The sequence below is a fragment of the Octopus sinensis genome, linkage group LG2 (assembly GCF_006345805.1).
Source record: "Octopus sinensis linkage group LG2, ASM634580v1, whole genome shotgun sequence".
Classification (NCBI taxonomy): Eukaryota; Metazoa; Mollusca; class Cephalopoda; order Octopoda; family Octopodidae; genus Octopus; species Octopus sinensis.
Genome location: NC_042998.1, coordinates 136,394,487 through 136,417,865, shown reverse-complemented (window position 1 = coordinate 136,417,865; position 23,379 = coordinate 136,394,487). Strand labels below are relative to the sequence as shown.

General features: G+C 36.4%; 1 protein-coding gene across 2 annotated transcripts in view; it reads left to right on the top strand.

Moving 5' to 3' along the window:
* Positions 1-1,411: 1,411 nt before the first annotated feature.
* The window catches only part of LOC115231180 (mitochondrial import inner membrane translocase subunit TIM44), a 30,735-nt gene continuing 8,767 nt past the window's right edge, over positions 1,412-23,379 (top strand). The window contains exons 1-9 of one of the 2 annotated variants that reach the window (XM_029801258.2): positions 1,412-1,957; positions 6,354-6,491; positions 8,691-8,915; positions 11,549-11,626; positions 16,756-16,836; positions 17,656-17,805; positions 19,034-19,103; positions 19,226-19,295; positions 21,763-21,848. In XM_029801258.2, the coding sequence (XP_029657118.1) occupies positions 1,913-1,957; positions 6,354-6,491; positions 8,691-8,915; positions 11,549-11,626; positions 16,756-16,836; positions 17,656-17,805; positions 19,034-19,103; positions 19,226-19,295; positions 21,763-21,848 (943 nt within the window). In that variant the 5' untranslated portion in view covers positions 1,412-1,912. Of the gene's footprint in view, positions 1,958-2,377; positions 2,496-6,353; positions 6,492-8,690; positions 8,916-11,548; positions 11,627-16,755; positions 16,837-17,655; positions 17,806-19,033; positions 19,104-19,225; positions 19,296-21,762; positions 21,849-23,379 lie in introns of those variants that run through there. The other variant, XM_036499586.1, reaches the window with a different exon arrangement.

The window sequence follows — 23,379 nt, the reverse complement described above, 5'->3', positions numbered from 1 at the left end:
ATGGTATGTAAAAAATGCCACAGAACCGCTACTATTAGAAGTAAAAAGGTCAGGCTCGTGTAGGATGGAAGATTGCAAAAATAAAGCACTGTACAAGAAATTGAAAACGAATGAAACTGAAAATAGGTGGGTAAAGAAAAGAATGCATGGTCAATTTCATAGGGATGTTGAAGATAAGACAGACAGAGAAAAAAGATGGCTGTGGATGACTAAAAGTGATTTAAAACTGGAAATGGAGGCTCTAATCTGCACTGCCCAAGAGCAAGCACTAAGAACAAACTACATAAAATACAGAATAGACAACACAGCAGAAAGTGATAAGTGCAGAATCCGCAGACAAAACGGTGAAACCGTATGGCATATTACCAGCCAATGTATGCCACTAGCCCAGAAGGAATATAAGAGACACCACAACAGTATAGCCAGGTTTGTCCATTGGTCACTTTGCAACAAGTATGAACTTGACAGAGCAAAAAATTGGTGCGACCACATACCTGAAGGCATCGTTGAAAATGGAAATGCAAAGATCCTATGGGATTTTATGATTCAGTGCAACCATGAGATAGAGAATAGGAAGCTGGACATAGTCTTGAGAAAGAAAACAAACTATTCTGGATCATAGATATAGCATGCCCAGCTGACAACAAGGTATGCAATAAGGAAGAAAGAAAAGTTGAGAGATATGACAGGTTAAATTGGGAAGTTAAGCAGTTGTGGTCGATGATAAAGGTAGCAGTAGTACCAATAATTGTCGGAGCCCTGGGAACAGTGAGTATAAATCTCGAGAAGTACGTGGAACAAATAGGGGCTGCAATAAGGGTGGAGCACTTGCAGAAAACAGCATTGCTTGGAACCGCTCAAATACTCTGGAAGGTGCTCGAAAAATAAGAGGTGTTACCTTAGTTCACTGGTAGTGAACAGCGCTAGAAGCTGTGCAAAGGCAATAATAATGATGAGGATGATGATGATGATGATGACTATGATGAGGACGACGACGATGATGATGATGATCCTTTCTACTATAACCACAAGGTCTGAAATTTTGGAAGAGGGGATAAGTCGATCAAATCAACCCCAGTGCTTGACTAGTACTTATTTTATCCACCCCGAAAGGCTGAAAGGTAAAGTCAGCCATGCCAAAATTTGAACTCAGAATGTAAGGACAGATAAAATGCTGCGAAGCATTTTGCTAGGCTTGCTAACGATTCTGCCTGGCACACGACAAGCAGTTTTTGAGGGGAGGGGTTAGTCAATTACAAGGACCCTGTTGCTCAACTGTTACCTACTTTATCGACCTCGAAAGGATGAAAAGCAAAGTCGACCTCGACTATACATTTTTTCCGGGAGTGTTAACGATTCTGCCAGCTCGCCATTAAAAAAAATTTTTTTCTCAATCTTTACAATTTTAGGGGATAGGGCCAGTCAATTACATCAACTTCAGTATTTGAATAGTACTTTATTTTACTGAGCCAAGGTGAAAGGAAAAGTCAACTTCGATGAGATCTGAACTCTGGACATAAAGAACCGGAAGAGATGCCGCTAAACATTTTGTTTGATGCGCTAACGATTCTGCCGACAAAATCAGAGAGCAAACAGTTCGAAATAATCTAAACTAGCAGACAGCTATCCGCCGTAATGCTCCAGTGTCTTTAACAGGAAGAACAATTTGCAACACTCGCCTCCTACACACTTTTCGAAAATTCTCGACTAATGCATCAGTATACACATTTCAAGTCTGATACAATAAAGGTCAGGTATTGCATGTTAACAAATAGAAAGCATAAAGATAGTTAAATCCAGCGAAAGTTACATAAGACAGGTTGTTCTGCTGGAAACACGTGGACGGTACATGTCTAGCTTTACGGAAGTGACGTAAAAGCAACAGTGTTATCGTTAATAGAGCCGGGCTAAAATGGCTTCTTCACTGGCAAAGTCGGCCAAGCTGAATAAACTTAGGGTATGTTGTCTTTATTTTCGTTCTTTGATACAATCAATGTATTTCGTATGACTTTAACTTGATATGTGTGTTCGTGTTTTATGAAAAAAACTAATCTTTTTATGCTAGCACTCTACTGTCTGTCAGAGTACATCTTCGAATCGCATGTACTACCGTCAATATTCAGCGCCGCCTTCTGTTTGTTTTCCGTACATGATAACCTTTATATTTCTGTATCGGACGACTTGCTTTTTGTTAAAGTTTTAGAGATTTTCTTTATTAATCAGTCTCAATGTGCCAATTAACTTACAACTGTCTACCTCAATGTGGTCTGCTATTACATAAAGGAAAGCCTGGTTAACTTGGGATCGCGTGTGCTTCACCAACGTTTATAAGCTTTTGTGAAATTTTCTTTCATTTTTTAAAATTAATTTTAGAAAATTGAAAGTTACTTGAAAATATTCTGCTACTGCCTTTTTCTTTTTGTTGATTTTTCTTGTTCTGCTCAAAGAAAAATAAGAAAATGGCACGTAGTTGGTCTCTGAAGGTCAAACTTTCTGTAAGCTTGTTACCTTTGTTTTATTTATTTATTTATTTTTATTGCTAATATTGTCAGGATTCCGATACGATCTCATCTCTTAGAATTCTGATATTCTTTGTTCGAATCCTTTGTGTAATCACCATTTATTATTCCAAGTGTTGTGTAGCAATTATAAACTGTTTTCTCTATTAAGGAGAACATGATTGAACACATGGGTGGGGATTTCGAAAACTTTCAGTTGAGCAGGGTTTCTTTATTGCCTCTGTAAGTCCTCCCCCACACGCGCACACAGATGAGGGCCATACAATTTATGTTTAGAGGTTGAACGTCTGCTGATCGATGATACTTAATATGTAAACATATGAACAAGAAGAGAGTTCTTGATTAGGGTGTAGTATTAGATCAAAAGAACGTTTTAACGTTACGGACCACGCAAATATAACCCTTGTTTATTTGGTGTCGAACGACCTTATTTACTCGTGTATAAGCCGCACCCTAATTTATTGTTAAATCTAGGTACAATAATTTTCTCTTCATTGTTTTAGCTTTGCCCCGTTTAAGCTGTGCTCCAGTTCTTTCAGTTAAAATCAAGTATAAAATAGCGCTATTATATACGAGTAAATACATGTTGTTTACTGACTGGTATATCTTCTACTCCTTTCGTAATTTTATAGAATAATTTTAAATTTATTAATAATGTTTAATACAGACATCGAAATAGGTATCAAAATTTCACCCCATGCTTTTTTTTGTAGTAATTTCTCTTTACTTACTGTTTCATTTCTTTGTGTTTGGGTAACCGGCTCACATTAACTTCGTGGGCACTGTACTGTAACTATGATGAATGAAATATTTGTTTACAGCTCGATCTACTTAGATATAACATAGATACCACTGAGGAAAATTCAAGCCCTTTAACGATGTCCTAGTAGGCACTTGTTGGGAAACAAATGGAGATAATCTTGAGAAAAATAACAAGAGATCTGGAAAGTCACAAATTAAGTTTTTCAGGTGGTTTGATAAATCTTTTTGAGTGATGAAGTGCACCAATAAGAGTGAAAGATATGGCTGATCTCTGTGGAATAATCTCAGCATGGCTGCTACTCAGATATTCTTTTTCTCTGAAAAGAAATAGTAGTCATGGAATTTAACAATGACAAGTCAAAGTGTTTTTGAGATCTGGAATTGAGTCGGCACTGACACATTAGGAAATGTAACTGTCTTAATACTCCATTATTTTTATGAATCTAGGTAAAATTCTCATTATATTCAATTAAGCTTTCTCTAGTAAGGGGTAACTTTTGCATGGGGAAATTAGTCCTGAACATAGAGAGATGCTAACTGGAGGACATGCCTAAAATGTAAGAAACATTGTAACATTGGTAATAGCTGAGAGCTGGTAGTGAATTAAATGAAGTACATCAAAAAGAACATCTTTCCAACAAAATTTCGAAAAGCACTGTGATTTTAAAATTAAAACTAATCATTTCTCTATTGAGTGAATGGTTGTTTTGCTTTGGCCATTTCCTCTAGGGTTGCAAGGACTGGTTTTGATTTGTGTGGTTCTTTTCATAAAATATTTTGCATTTAGACATGAGTCAAGTGCTTTTATCACTATGGTCATCATTGGGGGTTCCAGTTAGAAAAAAAGAAGGTTTAAAGGTTTAAAAACTGATATCAGTACCAGGAAACCTGGTTATTCATTAGCTGCTGCTAAGAGATGCTTGTTTCAAGACAATGACTGTTTTGGTCCAGCTACATCCAAAGAGATGCATTCCATAATGTGAATAGTATTTACAAAGTGTTGGTCTGTAGGAGTGAAAATTAAACTTATTGTTTGGAGCATATTTGACTGTGAGAAGAAATTTTACAAACAAACTGAAGTCACTAATCACTAAATCAATGTTGTGGAAGGCACCGTTTTTATTATGGAGAGATTTAGTTTTCACAACTATTTGCCTGTTATGCTTTAGGTGTTTCTTCATTTGTTTAATGTACATTTTCCCATGGTAGCATGGGTTATATTGGTGGGATTTTGATGTAGTATTTTTATGGCCAGAGACTCTTTCTGTCACCAACCGATATCTGTTTTTCAATTAAGGGAATTTTTATTCCACTGGAATCTGAAAGCACAGAGCGAGTGGACAATTTGTTGACAGGAAATGTTCACAAACATCACTAGCCAGCTATAAATGGCAATGCCACTGTTAATAATGTAGATTGTAAATATTTGCAAAGATACACATGCACATACATGCAGACATACACACATACATATGTGTGTATCTGCGTGAATATTTACGATGTGTATTACAAACAGTGGCATCACCATTTGTACCTAGGCTAGTGATGTTTGTTAACATTTCCTCTCAACAAATTGTCCCAATTTCCACGAGAATAAAAACGGCAATTTAAACTATTTCTTCTTAGATTGAAACAACTGAGCAATCTTGATCAATTTTTGAACTTTATTGGGTTCTTATCAGTTCCTGTGAAAATAAATAGTCAATCCGTTTATATGCTCAACAATTCCAGTAGCTACAGAAAACTAGGGCCACCAATTAGTATACGATAAGTATTTAACTCTTTATTTAATATCAGTGAGTCTCAGGCCACTCGCTATCAAGATATGATATATGTAAGCCTACTTCATAGCAATGCAAAAATGATAAATTTAACTATTTCTCTGTAGATTGAAACTATGATGAACAACCTCAGTCAATTTTCAAACCTTATTGGGTTTTCACCTGAGGTACATGTATATCATCATCATCATATGTCCATTTTTCATGCTGGCATGGGTTGGATGGTTTGACAGAAGCTGACCAGCTGAAGGGCTGTTCAGGCTCCATGTCTGTTTTGGCATGGTTTCTGTGGCTGGATGCCCTTCTCAATGCCAACCACTTTACAGAGTGTATTGGGTGCTTTTATGCAGCACTGGTACGAGTGCTTTTTAAGTGGCACCAGCATTTATGAGCCCACAAGATTAGGGATGCTCAGCTGGAAAGAGTTGCAGGTGACGAGTCTGTATGCAAGGACAGCCATGCTTTTACTTAGCTTGACATGTCTTTTCAAGCACAGCAAACTGCCAGGAATCTTGGTCCCTGTCATCCCTTTTGTGAGTCCCAACATTTGCAGATCCTCTCTCACTACTTTGACCCACGTTGTCCTGGGTCTACCCCCTCCACAATATATGTATATGTACCGTATATGATGAGCTTTTTTTTTAGTTTCCTTCTACCAAATTTTCTCACGCAACCATAAGTACTGCTCTGTAGGACTGAACCTGAAACCATGTGTTTGAGAAGCAGGCTTCTTATCCATGCAGACATACTGAGCTTTGTATTAAAAGAAATAAGCATCATCAGAAATGTTGGTTATAAAATATGGTGAAAAATTAAAGATATATTTCCAGGTCTTAGACTCTCATGGAATTAATACTACATTTATATATTCTTTATAATGACACTTAAAAATTACAAGTAATTTTGCATAAATATGATTAGTTATGGATTATTTTGTTGTGTCTTGAAAGGGTCATTATTCAAAATTAATAACTCACATACTGGTTCAGTTTCACTCCTTTATTATTAGTCAATTGCTTAGATATCTGTCCAACTAACTAATTGATTATTTGTTTAACTTATTGATTAAACAGTTGATGATTTTTGTTTTTGGTCTAATGACTCCCCCGAGACACAACAAAATTTGTTTCAACACACGAATTCACATAAAGAATCTTGCAAACCAGATACAAAATGAAGTATGAATTGTTTATTTGTTATGTTATTGTTTTTTTTTGTTTTGTTTTTTTAGAGATGGCATATTCTTTATTTTGATTGATATATTTATACCTTCCTAATTCTTAAATTCCAGAAATTATACTTGCATACATCACGGCAGCTGGCTTGCAGACATGTGTGCATTACAACTCAACTCAATCAGTCTGATGACCGGCCAACTGAACATGTTTCTACATCCCTCTCTCCTGAATTTTCTTCTTCTACATCACAGGTATGTTTTACTTTCTTGGTATTCCTCTCTTCTTTCCCTTATTCTTACTCTTTTATTCTCTCTTCCTAGGTATCTTCCTTTTCATCATTTCGTCTGCTCATTCTTCTTGTTAATCTGTATATATGCTTATTATTAAAGTATACTTCTGTAATTAGATCTTCATTCAGTCATCTGATGAAATGTACTGCCTGTCACTCACAAGAATGTGCGCATGCTTTGCAAAAAAGCTAAATTTGCACACAAGGCAAACTTCTGTGCACATGCACAGATGGATCATTGCTAACATATAAAATCAACTGCAGCCTTTCTCTAAAACTCTTGCTTATGCCTGCAAATACATATACAGATACATCAAAACCTCTCACTGGAGGTCTTGAACTCTAGACAGATCTTGCTTTAGAAGCAAAGCATAGCTCCACATATTTTAGTGCGACATTTGGTAACAAATGTTATTTCAGCCTACCAACTAACCATAGATACCCTTCTTTCCATTATTGAGGGGTTAGCAATGATAAGGGCATTAAAGATTGTAGAAGAGTTAATTTGCCATGAGGAAAGAAAAATCTAATGTTTCTGATGTGTGTTCTTTGGAGATTGAGAACATAGAGGTTTCAACACCATTACCATATAATTGTGTGGTGTTAAGGGTATTCTGTTTTGAAAGAAGCTATCATTCTTGTAACAAATAAATATTGAAGTATGTGACAGCCATTTCATCTTTGAATGTATGGTAAAATGAATGTCAGTATATGTACATATTAAGGTGGTAAACTGGCAGAACCATTAGTACACTAGGCACAATGCTTAGCAGCATTTCATTTGTCTTTATGTTCTGAGTTCATACTCCACCAGGGTCAACTTTGCCTTTCATCCTTTCAGCATTGATAAAATAAGTACCAGTTGAACACTAAGGTTATGTAATTAACTTAGTCCTTCCCCTTGAAATTGCTGGCCTTGTGCCAAAATATGAAACCAGTATATGTACATATCTGAAATGATGTAATTTCTTTTTTTGATTGCATTTTAATATAGCATAAATGGATTTTTATCGTTTTCAATAGCAGGAAATTTTTCCTATTTACCTTCATTCCTGATCATAAGTAAGAGTGAAATGCATATCTGAAATGATGTAATCTTTTAAAAAATTTCATTTTACGTTAATTTTCCCATGCTACTAGATGAATGGTATTATTTTTGTTGTAATAGTTCAAAGTCTTTCCTACTTACCATTATTCACTGACTGTGAGTAGGGCTGAAGTGCATTTTGTCAGCCTTGCAAACAGCATTTTGTACCTCATCCATGCACAACAACAACAAAATCTACAATAATAATGTTCTAGTAAAGTTTCAACTATGACAATGTAGTTTTTTGAGCAAAATATAAGAACGGAACCATAAAATACTGTTTTGGCATCTTCCTTCTCAAAAATTCCAGATTCATTCTCATCACAACACATTCTAACACTCCACCTATAAGTATGAAATATAGCTCATCTTTCCACTTAACCTATACAGCTTTCTGATAAACATGTTAGACAACAATGTAAGTTAACTACCCCAATTATAATTATTAACATCGGTAAAGCTTTGTAAATATTCTTCCTAGTTACCTACTCATCTTTAAAACAGAAAACACATTCTTAGACAAGAAGAGAGCTGCTACATAATTTCTTAGCCTAGTAGAAATAATAGTCAATTTTCCCTTAAGTCATAATCTCTCATCTTTAAAATTGATATCGAAGATTACATTGTATAATGTTGTTAGATACAATATGCCTGAGAAATATAGTTAGGTAAGGCAATACTGGTATATTTTTAACCATAGGTCTGCTCAATCAGGACCAACCTTGGGCTAAACGATAACAATAGGAAATAGATCAAGCATTTCTCTAACCCTTTTGTTACTATATTTCTGTTGAAATACATTACTTTTGTTTCAATTAATTTTGAAAATAATGAAGAATTTAATAAAATAAGTTATTATTAACCTGATGTTTGGATTTAAACATGAAAGTTCTTTAGAAAGTTTTAATTTAGATAACTTTAAAGCAGCGTTTATTTCATATTCATGAACGGTCTCAGATAGGTTAGTGTCAAAAGGGCTATAACTCTACATATATTCAATTTTGTTGTTCTGTTGTATTTATGATCTGTTTTACATGCTTCCTTGCATTTCCCCCCACTGTTTTATAATTTCAGATCTCCCACTATCATATATCTCATACGCACAGATATCACAGTCTAGAAAGCAAAATGCTGTCTCCTTTCTTGTCTAATGCCTACAGAAGTAAAACTTATCTTTTGAATAATGTTAGTTCCTTTCCTGTGCATTCTCAACTTCGGTTCATGTCTCAAAGAAAGAACTTTTTCACAGACTTTATTAATAACATCAAACAAGAAATGACTCAGAACAAAGAGATGAAGGTTGGTTACCTAGACGTTTTGTTTTTAATTAAAAATAAAGTTATTGATATTCCAAGTTATAATGATATTTTATGATCTCTTATATAAAATTTGTTCTGTGTGTGTGTGTGGCTTCTAGGATCACGGGCATCCTCCATTCGATTGCGCTCAAATTTGATATATAGATACCGACAGTATCAGGGCGTGTATAAGTCTTGAAAAAATTGCAAAAATCGATTCCAAGTAAGAATGCGATCGATAAAGCCGTGGGAAATTGTTTTTCTTTGGAAAAGAAAAAAAGTCTATCTTTATTTCTTTTGCTGGTGTCTCAAATTTAGGTTAAATCAGTGTTTCTCAAAGGGAAGGCTTATGGGATGGTCGGACAAGTTGTTCTGAGAAAATTTGGACGGGGTTGCGTTCTGCTCGTTCAATCTATTAAAAAAGATGCCCATTTGTTAAATTATATTAGATGCAAATGATTGCTTTTATTACAAACTTATTAAAAGTACTGTTGTATATTGAAGAAATATGACCAAATATAAACTATGCATGTCCCACCTCAATTTTAAAAATCTTTTAAGGAGATAGACACACTAGTTTTGTTCTGTATTTAACCATATCTTTTTTTGTGGTGGATTAAAGCAGCAAGCTGGCAGAATTGTTTGAGTATTAGAAAAAAATTCCTGGCAATATTTCTTTGAACTCATTATGTTCTAGGTTCTGCTGAGGTTGACCTTGCCTTTCATCTTCTCAGGGGTTAATAAAGTAAGCACCAGTTAAACACTAGGGTTGACTTACTCCCTCCCCTTAAAATTGCTGGCCTTGTGTCAAAATTTGAAGTCATTATTATAGTGGATTGTGTGCATTGTTAAAGCATCCAGCAAAATGGCTTGCTATATTTCTTCTAACTCTTTTATGACCTGGGATTGACTTTGCCTTTCATCCCTCTGGAATCAATGAAATAAAGTACCAGTAAGGTACTGGGGTGGATGTAATTGAGTAAACCCTTCCCAGAAAATTTTAGGTCTTTACTTCCATTATTATATCAGGGAAATAATGGTGTGGCAGAAATATTAGAATTAGGAGAAATATCTTGCAGTATTGCTCTGAGTTCAAGTACTGCCAAGGTGGTTTTCACCTTCATAGGTTTGTGAAATAAGTAACAGTACTAGGGTTAGTCCAGTTAACTCTAACAGTCTGCCTCAAACTTACAGGCTCATGACACTGGAGCTTATCTGTTCTTTCAAGGTGTTTAAGCACTTTAGAGTACAAAACTACTCCCTCAGCAGGACAGTGGCCCCACCCTGGATTAATATCCAGCAACACTCCTTTTCAGCTGAGTGGATTGGAACAATGTGAAGTGAAAGGCCTTGCCTAAGAACACAAGATGCAACTTGGTCCATGAATTGAACTCGCAATCTAATGACTGTAAGCCGAATATTCTAATGACTAGGGTATGTTCCTTTACAATCAACTGTAGCCCTCCCCTAAAATGTGCTAAATGAAATCTTGGTTTAGTCTGAAGAACAGGAACAGTGACCATATCAGTTGTCCACTCTTTCAAACTGATATTGTGTGTGTTCAGTTTGAACTTCTCCTTGTTGAGATATCTGTAGAGGAAATGTAAGCAGAGAGGGAATTCCAGAGTGCTACATTTTGACTAAACATTTCTGTGAAATATTTAGTTTGAGAACTGTGGAGAAAAAAATAAGCAATGAGGTTGAATGTATCTGTTGGATATAAATGAGATTAAAACATGGAAAACTAATTGAAAGTATCAAAAAATTTTATAGCTGTGGTAGAAAAAAAGATATAGTGATTCAAAATGTTGGTGAGTTAGGGGTTGTAATCTTGTGGTGAGTAACAATTTACCTATCTGCTCTGCTGGATGTAGAGTCAAGAATGTTTGTATTTAGCATTAGCACTTTCTCATATATGTGACTAATGCATTAGTGAAGGGCACTTGTGTATCAAATCAAGAACTTTTCAAGGCTGAAATAATTTCTGGTTCTTAAGTAGAAGCTTAGCTGTTGTAATGCAGTGTAATTTCCATAGAATGTTGGCGTCTTACATATTGACTGAGAAGATTGTATCACTAGAGACAAAGACTTTTTCAAATTTATTCAATGATGTATCCTCTTAGTCCTAAATATTAGGAATGTCTTGACAATGTTTTATTGCATCAACAATGTCAGATTTCAGATTTCAATAATTATAAACAATATCTGATATTTTGTTTCCAATGAAGTATAAAACAGAAAACTGACTAATTCCTCACTACTCTATGTTCAAATTAAATGGAATGAACTTTGCATTTTTTAAATTCATTCTTCTGATCTTTAATGCCAGTAATATACTGTGGAAGTAAATTAACCACTTCTGCAGAAAATCTGCTCTTATATCTAAGCAGAAGAAAGTGTTGTATTTATCATTAGAATTACTCAGTGAAGCAAATTGTCTTACAGTATCATTCCAGAAAGTCAACCTTCCATTGTGCCAAGGTTGATGACATCAGCACTTGTCAGGTACTGAGAGGCAATAACATCTCCATCTTGAAAAAAATTGTGCCCATTTGAGAAATCTTTATTATAGTTTGTATTATTGTGTTTTCTTTTTACAGATTCTTAAATATTTTAATTTAAAATTTTGATTAGGAAAGCTTGAAAAAATTCCGAGAAGAGAGAAATAAATTAGAACAGTCAGATGCTATTCAAAAAGCCAGACAGAAGTTTGTAAGTATGTTTCTTTCTTTAATCAGTTCTCAGTTTTATACTGCATTATTGTAAACACTAGATTCTTGTTTTTGTAACCTTAGGATTTATCATCATCATCATCATCATCTATTGTTCCATGCTCTCATTACAATAAGAGGAGGAAAGAATGATCAGTAGGAACTGCAAGGAGATGGATTGTGTAGATGAGGTGTCCAGGTGGCTCCTCAAGGTTCAAGGTGAATAGAAGTGAGTAGATGGATGGATACCTTAGAGTTGGAGAATTATTAAAGCAGTATTTGTCTACATTTGCTGCAGTTAAATTTCTAAAGATACCTATTTCTTTATTACCCACAAGGGGCTAAACACAGAGGGGACAAACAAGGACAGACATAGGTATTAAGTCGATTACATCTACCCCAGTGTGTAACTGGTACTTAATTTATTGACCCCGAAAGGATGAAAGGCAAAGTCGACCTCGGCGGAATTTGAACTCACAACGTAACGCAGACAAAATACCGCTAAGCATTTCACCCGGCGTGCTAATGTTTCTGCCAGTTCGCCGCCTTAAATTTCTAAAGATACCTATGATCATTTTACAGAGGCTAATAACACTAACACGATTTTTGTCTTGGATAGCAACTATTATTTGCTATTTGCTTACTCATAGAAAGTATGATAAATGGCTGATATTTCCTTCAAACATTGTTTTTGTTACATTTATTCAAACCCCAAAGACTCACACTCAATATATGGCTTTGATGCTCCCCCACTACTCCTGCTCATGAACAAAGATGTATATATTGTCAGCCACTGAGAGACATGCTCAAGTGGTTACGGGCAAGCAACTGAGAAGCACATCTGTGGTATTAAGCAGAATATTTGCTATAATGATATTTCTGCTTCAGCAATACAGCAGTAAATCTGTCTGAAATGTCATGGAAAATAGGTCAGTTTCAAAACATTGATGTCCAGGTCACAAAAGCAAAGTTTAAAGGGAATAATTGTCGTTTTCTTTGATTTCTAGGTAGAAGCAAATAAGAAATAGCACTTACTGATAAAAGACAAAAGAGAAAGAAAAATTTTGTGAAACAGTGTAATGAATAATCATATATTTTAATTTGCTTTTTGAAGTATGTTACATTTTATGTGTAGATGCAATGATTAGAGAGTTTGCTTTGCAACCAAGAGGTCCCAGGTTTGATCCCATTGTGTGGCATCTTGTGCAAATGTTACTTCAGTCTTGCATTGACCCCCACCTTGCGGGTGAAACTGGGTTATGGCAAACTACACAGAAGTCCACCAGGTGGATTGTAGTTGTAATTGAAGGGAACAGTCTTGTCACACACAGTGTCACTTTGATTGTGCTTGGAAATTGTGTTAAGATCACATGTATATGTGGAATTCTCAGCCACTTACTTTTTAATTCAGGAGCAGATAAATCACTTGATTGAACACCTGAATCTTCACTGTTGAATGATGGAGAACCACCATTATCCACTACCATATTCAGTGTGTGTATGTTTATTTCATTCAGATAGTTTTTCCTGTTTTTTTTTTCTTTTGGTTATTAAATCATTATAATTTGGAATCCTAAAGCTGTGTTGCTCTTATGAATAAATAGTTTATCCTATAGACTGCAAACAATGCTGTAGCATGGAGGAAACTAAAGAAACTTTTGGATTGTCACCCAGGGATTTATGACAACTTGTGACCATATTAAAATTTGTTTACTACTTATTCATTAGTATTAATCATATCAGATCTTGCAGAATCAGTGGCTGTTAACATAAACAGTCTTCAATTACAGATCTCTGTCGGCTTTTATTGCAATTTCCTCTTGTTGATTGTCAGATTGTAATTATGATGATGATCACATCTATGTCCTATTGGAATGTTGAAGTATTACCAAATATTTAGTCTATATAATAGATAACCATTGCTTTGTCTAATCCTATTGAAAGATTTAAGTTTAGCATTTCTTGTTAATTATAACTTTTATAATTATAATTAAATATATTTTATACATATATTATGACCATAGTTAACCCTTTAGCATTTAACCCAGCCATATCTGGATCAAATATTCTACCTGTTTTATTTTAAAACTGACCAGATTCAAACTCTCATGCCTATCTTATAATGTTATTCTAAAAATATACAAACACATCATTGAAATCTTGAAGCTAGAAGATCATATGTAATTAATTTAAAGCAATGTGAATAAATAAGCATTACTTTTGACAAAGAAATCTGAATGCTAATGGGTTAAGTATATTTTGTGTGTGTGTGTGTATATATATATATAATATATATATAATATATATATATAATATATATATATATCATCATCATCATTTAGTGTCCGCTTTCCATGCTAGCATGGGTTGGACGGTTCAACTGGGGGTCTGTGAAGCCAGAAGGTTGCATCAGGCCCAGTCTGATCTGGCAGTGTTTCTACGGCTGGATGCCTTTCCTAACGCCAACCACTCTGTGAGTGTAGTGGGTGCTTTTTACATGCCACCCGCACAGGTGCCAGACGGAGCTGGCAAACGGCCACGATCGGATGGTGCTTTTTACGTGCCACTGGCACGGAGGCCAGTCGGGGCGACGCTGGCAACGGCCACGATCGGATGGTTCGCTTACTTGTCACCGGCACTGGTATCACAGCTGCAATTTCCATTGATGTTGATCGACCTCGATTTTGGTTCTGCTTTCTGATATCTGATTTGATTTGGTTTGATTTTGATTTTGATTTTCACTTGCCTCAATGGGTCTTCACAAATGGAGTTTTGTGTCCCAAGAAGGAAAGGTATGTATAAGTCGACTGGCTACATACCAGGTAGAGGCCACGGGTTATGGTCTCACTAGTCTTGCCGGGTCTTCTCACGCACAGCATACTTCCATAGGTCTCAGTCTCTAGTCATTTCCTTGGTGAGACCTAAAGTTTGAAGGTCGTGCTTCACCACCTCGTCCCAGGTTTTCCTGGGTCTACCTCTTCTACAGGTTCCCTCAACCGCTAGGGTGTGGCACTTTTGCACCCAACTATCTTCATCCATTCTCGTCACATGACCATACCAGCACAAACGTCTCTCTTGCACACCACAACTGATGCTTCTTAGGTCCAACTTTTCTCTCAAGGTACTTACACTCTGTTGATTATGAACACTGACATTACACATCCATCGGAGCATACTGGCTTCATTTCTTGCGAGCTTACACATATCCTCAGCAGTCACAGCCCATGTTTCACTACCATGTAGCATGGCTGTTCGTACACATGCATCATACAGTCTGCCTTTTACTCTGAGCGAGAGGCCTTTTGTCACCAGCAGGGGTAAGAGCTCTCTGAACTTTGCCCAGGCTATTCTTACTCTAGCAGTTACACTTTCAGCACACCCACCCCCGCTACTGACTTGGTCACCTAGGTAGCAGAAGCTATCAACTACTTCTAGTTTTTCTCCCTGGAACGTGGTAGAAGTTGGTCTCTGCACATTTTCAGTGTTTATTGCTCCTGAGCATCTGCCACAGACAAAAACTATTTTCCTAGTTAGTCTTCCTTTGACATTGCTGCACCTCTTATGTGTCCATAGCTTACACATGGTGCACCTTTTTTACAGATCGAGCAGGGCCATCTACCTGAAGGCATTTGTGATTGGTCTACCTTCCTACTTATTAGGATTTGGTTTTGGCTAGGTTGATTCTAAGGCCCTTCGACTCTAATCCTTGCTTCCACACCTGAAACTTCTCCTCCAGTTCTGATAGTGACTTAAGCAATTAGAGCAAGGTCATCAGCATAGAGGAGCTCCCAGGGGCATCCTGTCTTGAATTCCTCCGTTATTGCCTGGAGGACTATGATAAATAGGATGGGACTGAGGACTGAACCTTGGTGGACCCCAACCTCTACCCGGAATTCTTCACTGTACTCGTTGCCAACCCTCACCTTACTAGCAGCATCTCTGTACATGGCTCGCACAGCTCTCACTAACCATTCATCTATCCCTAGTTTCCTCATTGACCACCAGATAAGGGATCGGGGAACCCTGTCGAAGGCTTTCTCCATGTCAACAAAAGCCAGGTAGGTATTTCTCCTGCAGCTGTCTTACCAGGAATATAGCATCAGTAGTACTTTTCTCTGGCACGAACCCAAACTGCATCTCATCTAAGCTAACTCTCTCTCTAATTAGTTGGGCTATAACCCTCTCGTATATATATATATATATATATATATATATATATATATAATACTTTGCTGGATGTGCAATGTCAGTGTGCATGTATGACAGAGTGTAAGCATCTTGAGAGAAATGTTTGGCATAAGAGGCATCAGATGTGGTGTGCAAGAGAGAGACAACTGCACTGGTATGGTCATATGATGTATATGGACAAGGACGGCTGTGTAAAGAAGTGCTAACCTCTGTGGAGAGAACCTGTGGTAGAGGTAGACAAGGAAGACATGAGATGACATGGTGAAGTATGATCTTCAAACTTTGGGCTTCATGGAGGCAAAGTGGCTGAGTTCCTTTTGAACATTGGGCTTCATGGAGGCAAAGTGGCCAAGTTCCTTTTGAGTGTTGGGCCTCATGGAGGCAATGACCAAGACCTGTGGTATTATGTCATGCTTGAGAAGAAGACCCATCAAGCTGAGCAAAATCACAGACATGGCAGATATCGGTGTCATGCAAATTGCGCCCGAACTGGTGGCATGTAAAAGCACCCATTACACACTCAGAGTGGTTGGCATTAGGAAGGGCATCCAGCCATAGAAAATCATGCCAAATCAGACTGGAACCTGGTGCAGTCTTCCAGCCTGCCAGTCCAGTCAAACCATCCAACGCATGCCAGCATGGACAGCAGACAAATGATGATGATGACATATAATATATGTATATAATAAAATATATTTTTATAATTATAATGAAGTATCTATAGTTTTCTTTCAGCTATAGTTGGTATGCAGGTACTCATGGTACTTATTCATTGCTAGATGAATTAAGCTAATAAGAATTAAATGTTTTAGCTGTGGATAGAGTAGCACTTATTGTAGGTTTCAAACCATTTACTTTGCACTCGCTAGATACATAAACTCAGCTAAATAGTGACTCATTAATATTGAACACCTTTTTTAATAATTGGTAATTTTATTTCAGGAGAATATTGAAGCTGAAACTCTAAAAAGTTCAGCTGCTATCAAGAAAAGACTGGAAGATGTCAAAGATAAACTATCTGAGGTAAAGTCATTTTTGTGTATTTTAAAAAATATTTTTGTGGATGGTTTTTATATTTCTTGCCAGTAAGAATAAAGTATCTAAAATGGGTAGAGAAACTTAAAGAATTGTTTTGTACAATAGTAGAACATCTATCATGTGTACAGGAGATCTGGTTTCAAGATCCATGGGTAGCTTTTGACTTTTTCTATCCAAAGGTATTTTTAATCCATTATTTTCATGCTATCATTTATAGCTTTATGTATAAATGGCATCTGCATTCAGGAAAGGGAACTTATACACTGTAAGTATAGAGAGTATTCTGTGACCTAAGAGTGTACTTTTACTCAGAGAATGTAATCAATGTGGGAAGCAGTAGAAGATCAAAATGGGTGATGAGAAGGACAAGGGTAGGATTGGAGTGAATGGGCGGAGGAGGGGAGAAATGGATGAAGTGCTGAAAGGATGAGGTGAAATATATTGGGTGCAGCTGGTTTGATGCAGTCTCTCACACGTAGGAGCCAGAGATGGAAGAGTTGGCAGAGTGATGAGGATGGGATGATGCAGTCTCTCATGTTTAGATAGAGTTTCTTTTTGACTAGCATTGAGCCTTATATTTTAATCAAAGTGGAGTGGAACATTATGATATTTTTACCTTTCTCTTAGCATTATGAATAAAGAAATGATTTCAACCAGGAATTCTACTTGAAGTATGGTCTAGTTTTGTTGGATTCTTGATGAACTCTCTAAGAACTTATTATTGACTTATTGGTTTCAGCATATTCACTTTTGCAATACATTCTCTTTCAAATATGTGTTCTGTCTTTTCTGCTCTGTCTTTAGACTATAGAGGAAGTTCAGAAAACTGAGTTTGCTAAAAAAGGAAAAGAGTTTACGGAAGAAATTGGTAAATCTGCCGAGAAAGCGGCTGAAACTTTTTCTAAAGGCCGAGAAAGTATTGGTCAAACTTCGACCTTCAAAAATATTTCAGAAGTATGTTTCTTTTTCTTTATCCTCTCTTTGTTAAATTTTCTTTGTCTGATGTTTATGTTGCTATATTGCTAAAACTTATTTTTTAGTGTTACATTTAAAAGCCAAAGGACTTCCATTGGGATGGTAGTGACCATATATTTGAACTCGTGCCTAATTTGAGTAATGTTAGTCACAGTATGGTCAGTGTGACAGCACACGCAATGACAACAACCACCATATGCCACTGGTGCTGGTCTGGGTAAACGTTTTGAAGAAGATCAACAGTTACCCATACATATGTTTCCCTTCTCCATTAACATTGATGTTTATTCAAGAGGGAAGGCCACTGACTTGGGCTGACACAGCTTTGTACCATTGTCATCACAGACATTCTCAGAATGCAACGAGACAAAATAGATACTATGAGGTATCTTGTTCGACCTAACGGTTCTACCAATCCACATTTTTCTTGATTAAATCCGGAAAGGATGAAAGGTAAAGTTCACCTCATTGGGATTTAAACTCAAACTGCAAGGGTTGAAATGAAACAAAAAGGACAAAATATTTTATCCCAAATTCTATTGAGCTCCATTTCATTTCCTAGTTGTGAGGGTGACACATGACTCAGTGGTTGCACTCACTGTCATGAGATCATAGTTTCAATTCATAGGCTGGATGGTTCATTGTGTTCTTGAGCAAAACACTTCATCTTGTGTTCCTCTGTGATCACTTTGACACCTGACACACCATGCACCTGTCCAGGTAATGTTGATTTGATTGAAGGAGTGAGCTAATGTACAGCACATACATTTGATCACTATAAACAAATCATTTGTGCAGGTCATTTGGCACAAGCTGAACACTCATATGTCATCTTCATCAGGGGGTGTCCTTCATCACCATATCATGAGTCAAGATGACACATTATTCTTGAAGCTTAGATAAAGCTTGAAAAAATGTGTAGAGATACATAGTTTTTGTATTGTTGTTATTGCTACCTGCATTCGAAAGCAAATAGTGGTCTATTACTGTTACATATTTAAACGTTGGACTGTTGTGATATTTCTTTGCACAGTTAAGACTACCTTTTCATTTTCAGTAATTCCTTTCATACATATATCTCAAAGACTTCTGTTTATATGAATGTTTATTTCTCACAGATATATTTGATGTATTATCCTTTATTACTAATATATGTAGTCTTCAAATAATAACTAAAATCTCAAGGTTTTTTTTCTCTGTGCATTAGGGAGTTAAGGCTGTCAAGAAAGAAATTGAGGAGACAACATTATCTCGAGCACGGACATATCGAGCACCAGGTATGATTTCCTAATTTCATTAAACAACTGAAAATCTCTAAAGATAAAGATAAACTCAGTCAAACCTATATAAAACAAAATTTTCATGAAATTTAAATCCTTTTTTTCTTTCTGGTTTCAAGTGACATTGAGGAAACGTTCAGAAAAGTCTTCAAAGAAAGACCCAAATGAAAAAGTAGTGGAAGCCAATGAGTAAGTCACTTTCTGTTTTTTCCTTACATTTAATAATAAAAAAAATGATTTCTTTTATTTGCCACCAGGGCAAAGGGTGAGAGAGACAGTACAAAGAAAGACATAAAATGAGTGGAGTGTGCATATTGTGGCACTCTGTCGGTTACAATGATGAAGGTTCCAGTTGATCCGATCAACGGAACAGCCTGCTCGTGAAATTAACGTGTAAGTGGCTGAGCACTCCACAGACATGTGTACCCTTAACGTAGTTCTCGGGGAGATTCAGCATGACACAGTGTGTGACAAGGCTGGCCCTTTGAAATACAGGTACAACAGAAACAGGAAGAGAGAGTGAGAAAAAGTTGTGGTGAAAGAGTACAGCAGGGTTTGCCACCCCTTCCTGGAGCTTCGTGGAGCTTTAGGTGTTTTCGCTCAATAAACACTCATAACGCCCGGTCTGGGAATTGAAACCACGAGTCTGTTGCCCTAACCACTGGGCCATTGCACCTCCATGGAGTGTACATATAATAATGAAATGAAATTAGGAAAATATACACAGTATACAAATAAACAAAGAAGGAAAATATACAACAGTAAAAGAAAAAGAGAGAAAAATGGATGATAGTGATGTGGTCTACTTGATATAGGAAGGCATTTAGGGATAATCAAGGAACCCCACTGTCCAAGGTTTTGAACACCAAGGGCAAGTGCCCTCTCCAACTCCTTTTCTCTGACTCATGATGCTAATATTATGAATAACGTTTTAGAAGTACAGGCATGGTTGTGTGGTTAAGAAGTTCACTTCCATCTATATGATTGTAAGTTCAGTCTACTGTACAAACTATAAGTGTCATGTTGACTGAAGCCTTGTGAGTGGATGTGGTTGATGTAAACTTGAAACAAGCTTGTTAAATATGTGTTTGCATGTGAGTGTATTGGCGTTAGTGCTTCTCCAAAAATCACTGGGCTATAAAGGTGTGATGTCATTTCCTCTGGCAACAACTTTGTACCTCAGTCACCAGCTTTGTACCTTTGAAGACATGGTATAAGAGATTTCTTACTTGAAAAACAGGCAATTCTTAATGAAAGGAATGACATTCAGCTATTAAACATTACTTCAATAACATAGATTTATCTAACCCATGCTAACATGGAGAAATACACTAAAAAATAAAAGAACAAACTCTGCCAAAGAGTGGTTCATTGTAAGAATGACTTGCTTCTTTGATTTCTTCTCTGTTTCTCATCTGTCTGTCACTGTCTCTCTTTTACTGCATGACTAGCGAAACCCATGAATATTTCATGGAATTAATGGTAAATCCATTTGGGTTATTTCTGTAAACTTTATCCAAAAAAACTGAATGCGAAGCCTGCATTGTGTCTGTATGGAAAGATAGTCACTCATCTGCTATTCATTGAAAAGTGAAAGAAATTGAAATACAATGTTTACTTAATGCACTTTATCTATACACTTTATATACTTTATGCACAATTTTATAGATTTAATACACAATACTCATAAAATATATATTCGCTCTTATTTTTCTATTTTTCTCATAAAAAAAGAAATATCCTGTACATATAATACAACCTTTAGTTAAATTGCATATATCTGCCACATAAATAGGTGTGAATATTTCATTGAATTGCTCTCATGCACATGCTTTAAGTGATAGGGATATAAAAACATATTTTCAATTAAAAAAAAGTAACACTTTTCACTATTCACTCACCATCACCACCTCCATCTCCACCACCACTACCACTACCATCACCATCATCATCCTCCCACCCCCTCTCTCATCTCTCTGCCTTTCTTTAACCTTACCATCAAATCATCACCCCTCTGCTAAAATTATATTTTTAACTCTCCTCCTCTACCTTCAACTAACTTTTTTAACCATGTAATAGATATTATGTTCCCTCTGCCTTACATCATGGATGCTTCTCTCTCCTTCTTTTTCTTTCTCCCTCTTTCTCTGTCTTTCTCTTCACTTTATCCCATTTTTCTCTCTCCTCTCTTTCCCTTCATCTGACCATGTGAAAGCTTTACAATTACATTTCCCCTTCTTCTTTTTCTCTCTCCCTCTTCTCTTTCTCTCTCTTTTTCTCTAATCAAGTGAAAGTGTTACTGACAGGTTAAGTAACACAGTGACAAGTAGAATTATTATAAGATGCTACCAATGTAACTATGGATGTCAGCGGTTCTCCCCTATTCACTGTACCATTCTTCCAGTGTAACCAGAGATGTCATTAGACCTACCCAGTCCTTCTCTCCAACACTCAACCTCACTCATCTTTGCTGCCCTATCTCTCTTGCCTGTTGTGAGGCATAAATATATATACTTGGGGTCACAGATCAGCATATGCCTCATACATTCTGCCATACCCACTGCTTCAATAACTATGTTCAATAACATTTGAATTTTTTTTTCCAATATTTCACAATGAACAAATATTAAAATTTTTTTTTTCTTCCTTCATTTAGAGATGCTACAGGAGTTGTTTTGCACAAAGACTCTCGTTGGTTCCAAAGTTGGCAGAATTTTAAAGATAATAATCAGTATGTACATAGTGAGTATAAATATATTTTTATGTGGTTTTTTTCTTTACTTTTCTTTCCCTCGTTTATGAAAGAACATTATCAAATGTTAATTTACGACAAAGTAGGTGTGCAGGTGGCACGTAAAAAACACCCACTACACTCGCGGAGTGGTTGGTGTTAGGAAGGGCATCCAGCCGTAGAAACACTGCCAGATCTGACTGGGCCTGACGAAGCCTTCCAGCTTCACAGACCCCAGTTGACCCGTCCAACCCATGCTAGCATGGAAAGCGGACGCTAAATGATGATGATAGTTTAGCCTCTCAGACCTGGGCCTTTGTGTCTAACTTTACCTTCACCCTGGGCTTCTGAACAAAAACATAAATAGTTGCATATACAACGCAAGAATAATGACTGCAGGCAAACTAATGGACAGAATCACAAAAAAAAAGAAAGATTACAGAATGACGATAATACTGTATTTATTCATTGCAGGCAAACTAATGGACAGAATCACATAAAAACTAAAAAACTCTGGAGAATAACAATAACAGGCTTATCTTTCAACTACTGTACTTGTTTACCCAAATTGTTAATTCTCTCATTACATTCACCAGTTTGGTTGTCCAAATCACTCACATTGCCTGCATAAATGTAAACTCTTTGTCTGAAGAATAAATATTATCAATAATTTCTTCAACTGCAAAAGTTTGGTCCCTGCTTGTTTACAAGTTGAAATGCTGGGTTCATCACATGATAATTTCATTACAAAGTCAGTTTATTTTTGTGATTAAAAGTAAACAACAGCCTTAGGGGACACCATTAACAATGAGTCCTAAACATGCTTGACTATGAAGCTGAAATGTGACCAGTTCTCTATTAAGTATTTTATCTTCTTTTTCTATGTGTGTTGTTCATTAATGGGAATCCACTTGAGATTTTATTTCAGCTATTCTTGGTATACCAGGAACATGGCATGATAGGGTCAAGAATATTTCCTTTTGTAGATTTATTGCTTATTTCTTAGCAATTTAGGTCAATCTCACTGTGTGGCATCTTGGGCAAGTGTCTTCTTTGGCCTCTGGCTGGCCAATACTGTCTGAGTTAAATTAGTAAGGAGAATTGCAAAGCATCCTATTGTATGTGTGTGTGTGTGTTAAAATAGTTATTTACACTCTCACAACTACCACACAATATTAAGACAAGGTGACATACACAAGTGTGCATGCACATGCATATACACATACAGACACATGCACTCACACAATGATGGGCTTCTATTAGTCTCCATCTTCCAAATCCACTCACATGGCTTTAGTTGGTCTTGGGCTATAGTTGAAGACACTTGCCCAAAATGGCAGGCAGTGAGACTGAACCTAAAACCACATGGTTGAGGAGAATTGCCTATCCTAAACCACATGACTATGCCATTTTTATAATGTATTGAGTCACTTTTTCCCTTAGTAATTTGATCCTTTGTGTATTGTTTAAATACTAGCAGAGATAATGATATTTAGTATTAACAGAATATATTGCTGTCAAATATATGAATCAAATAAATCC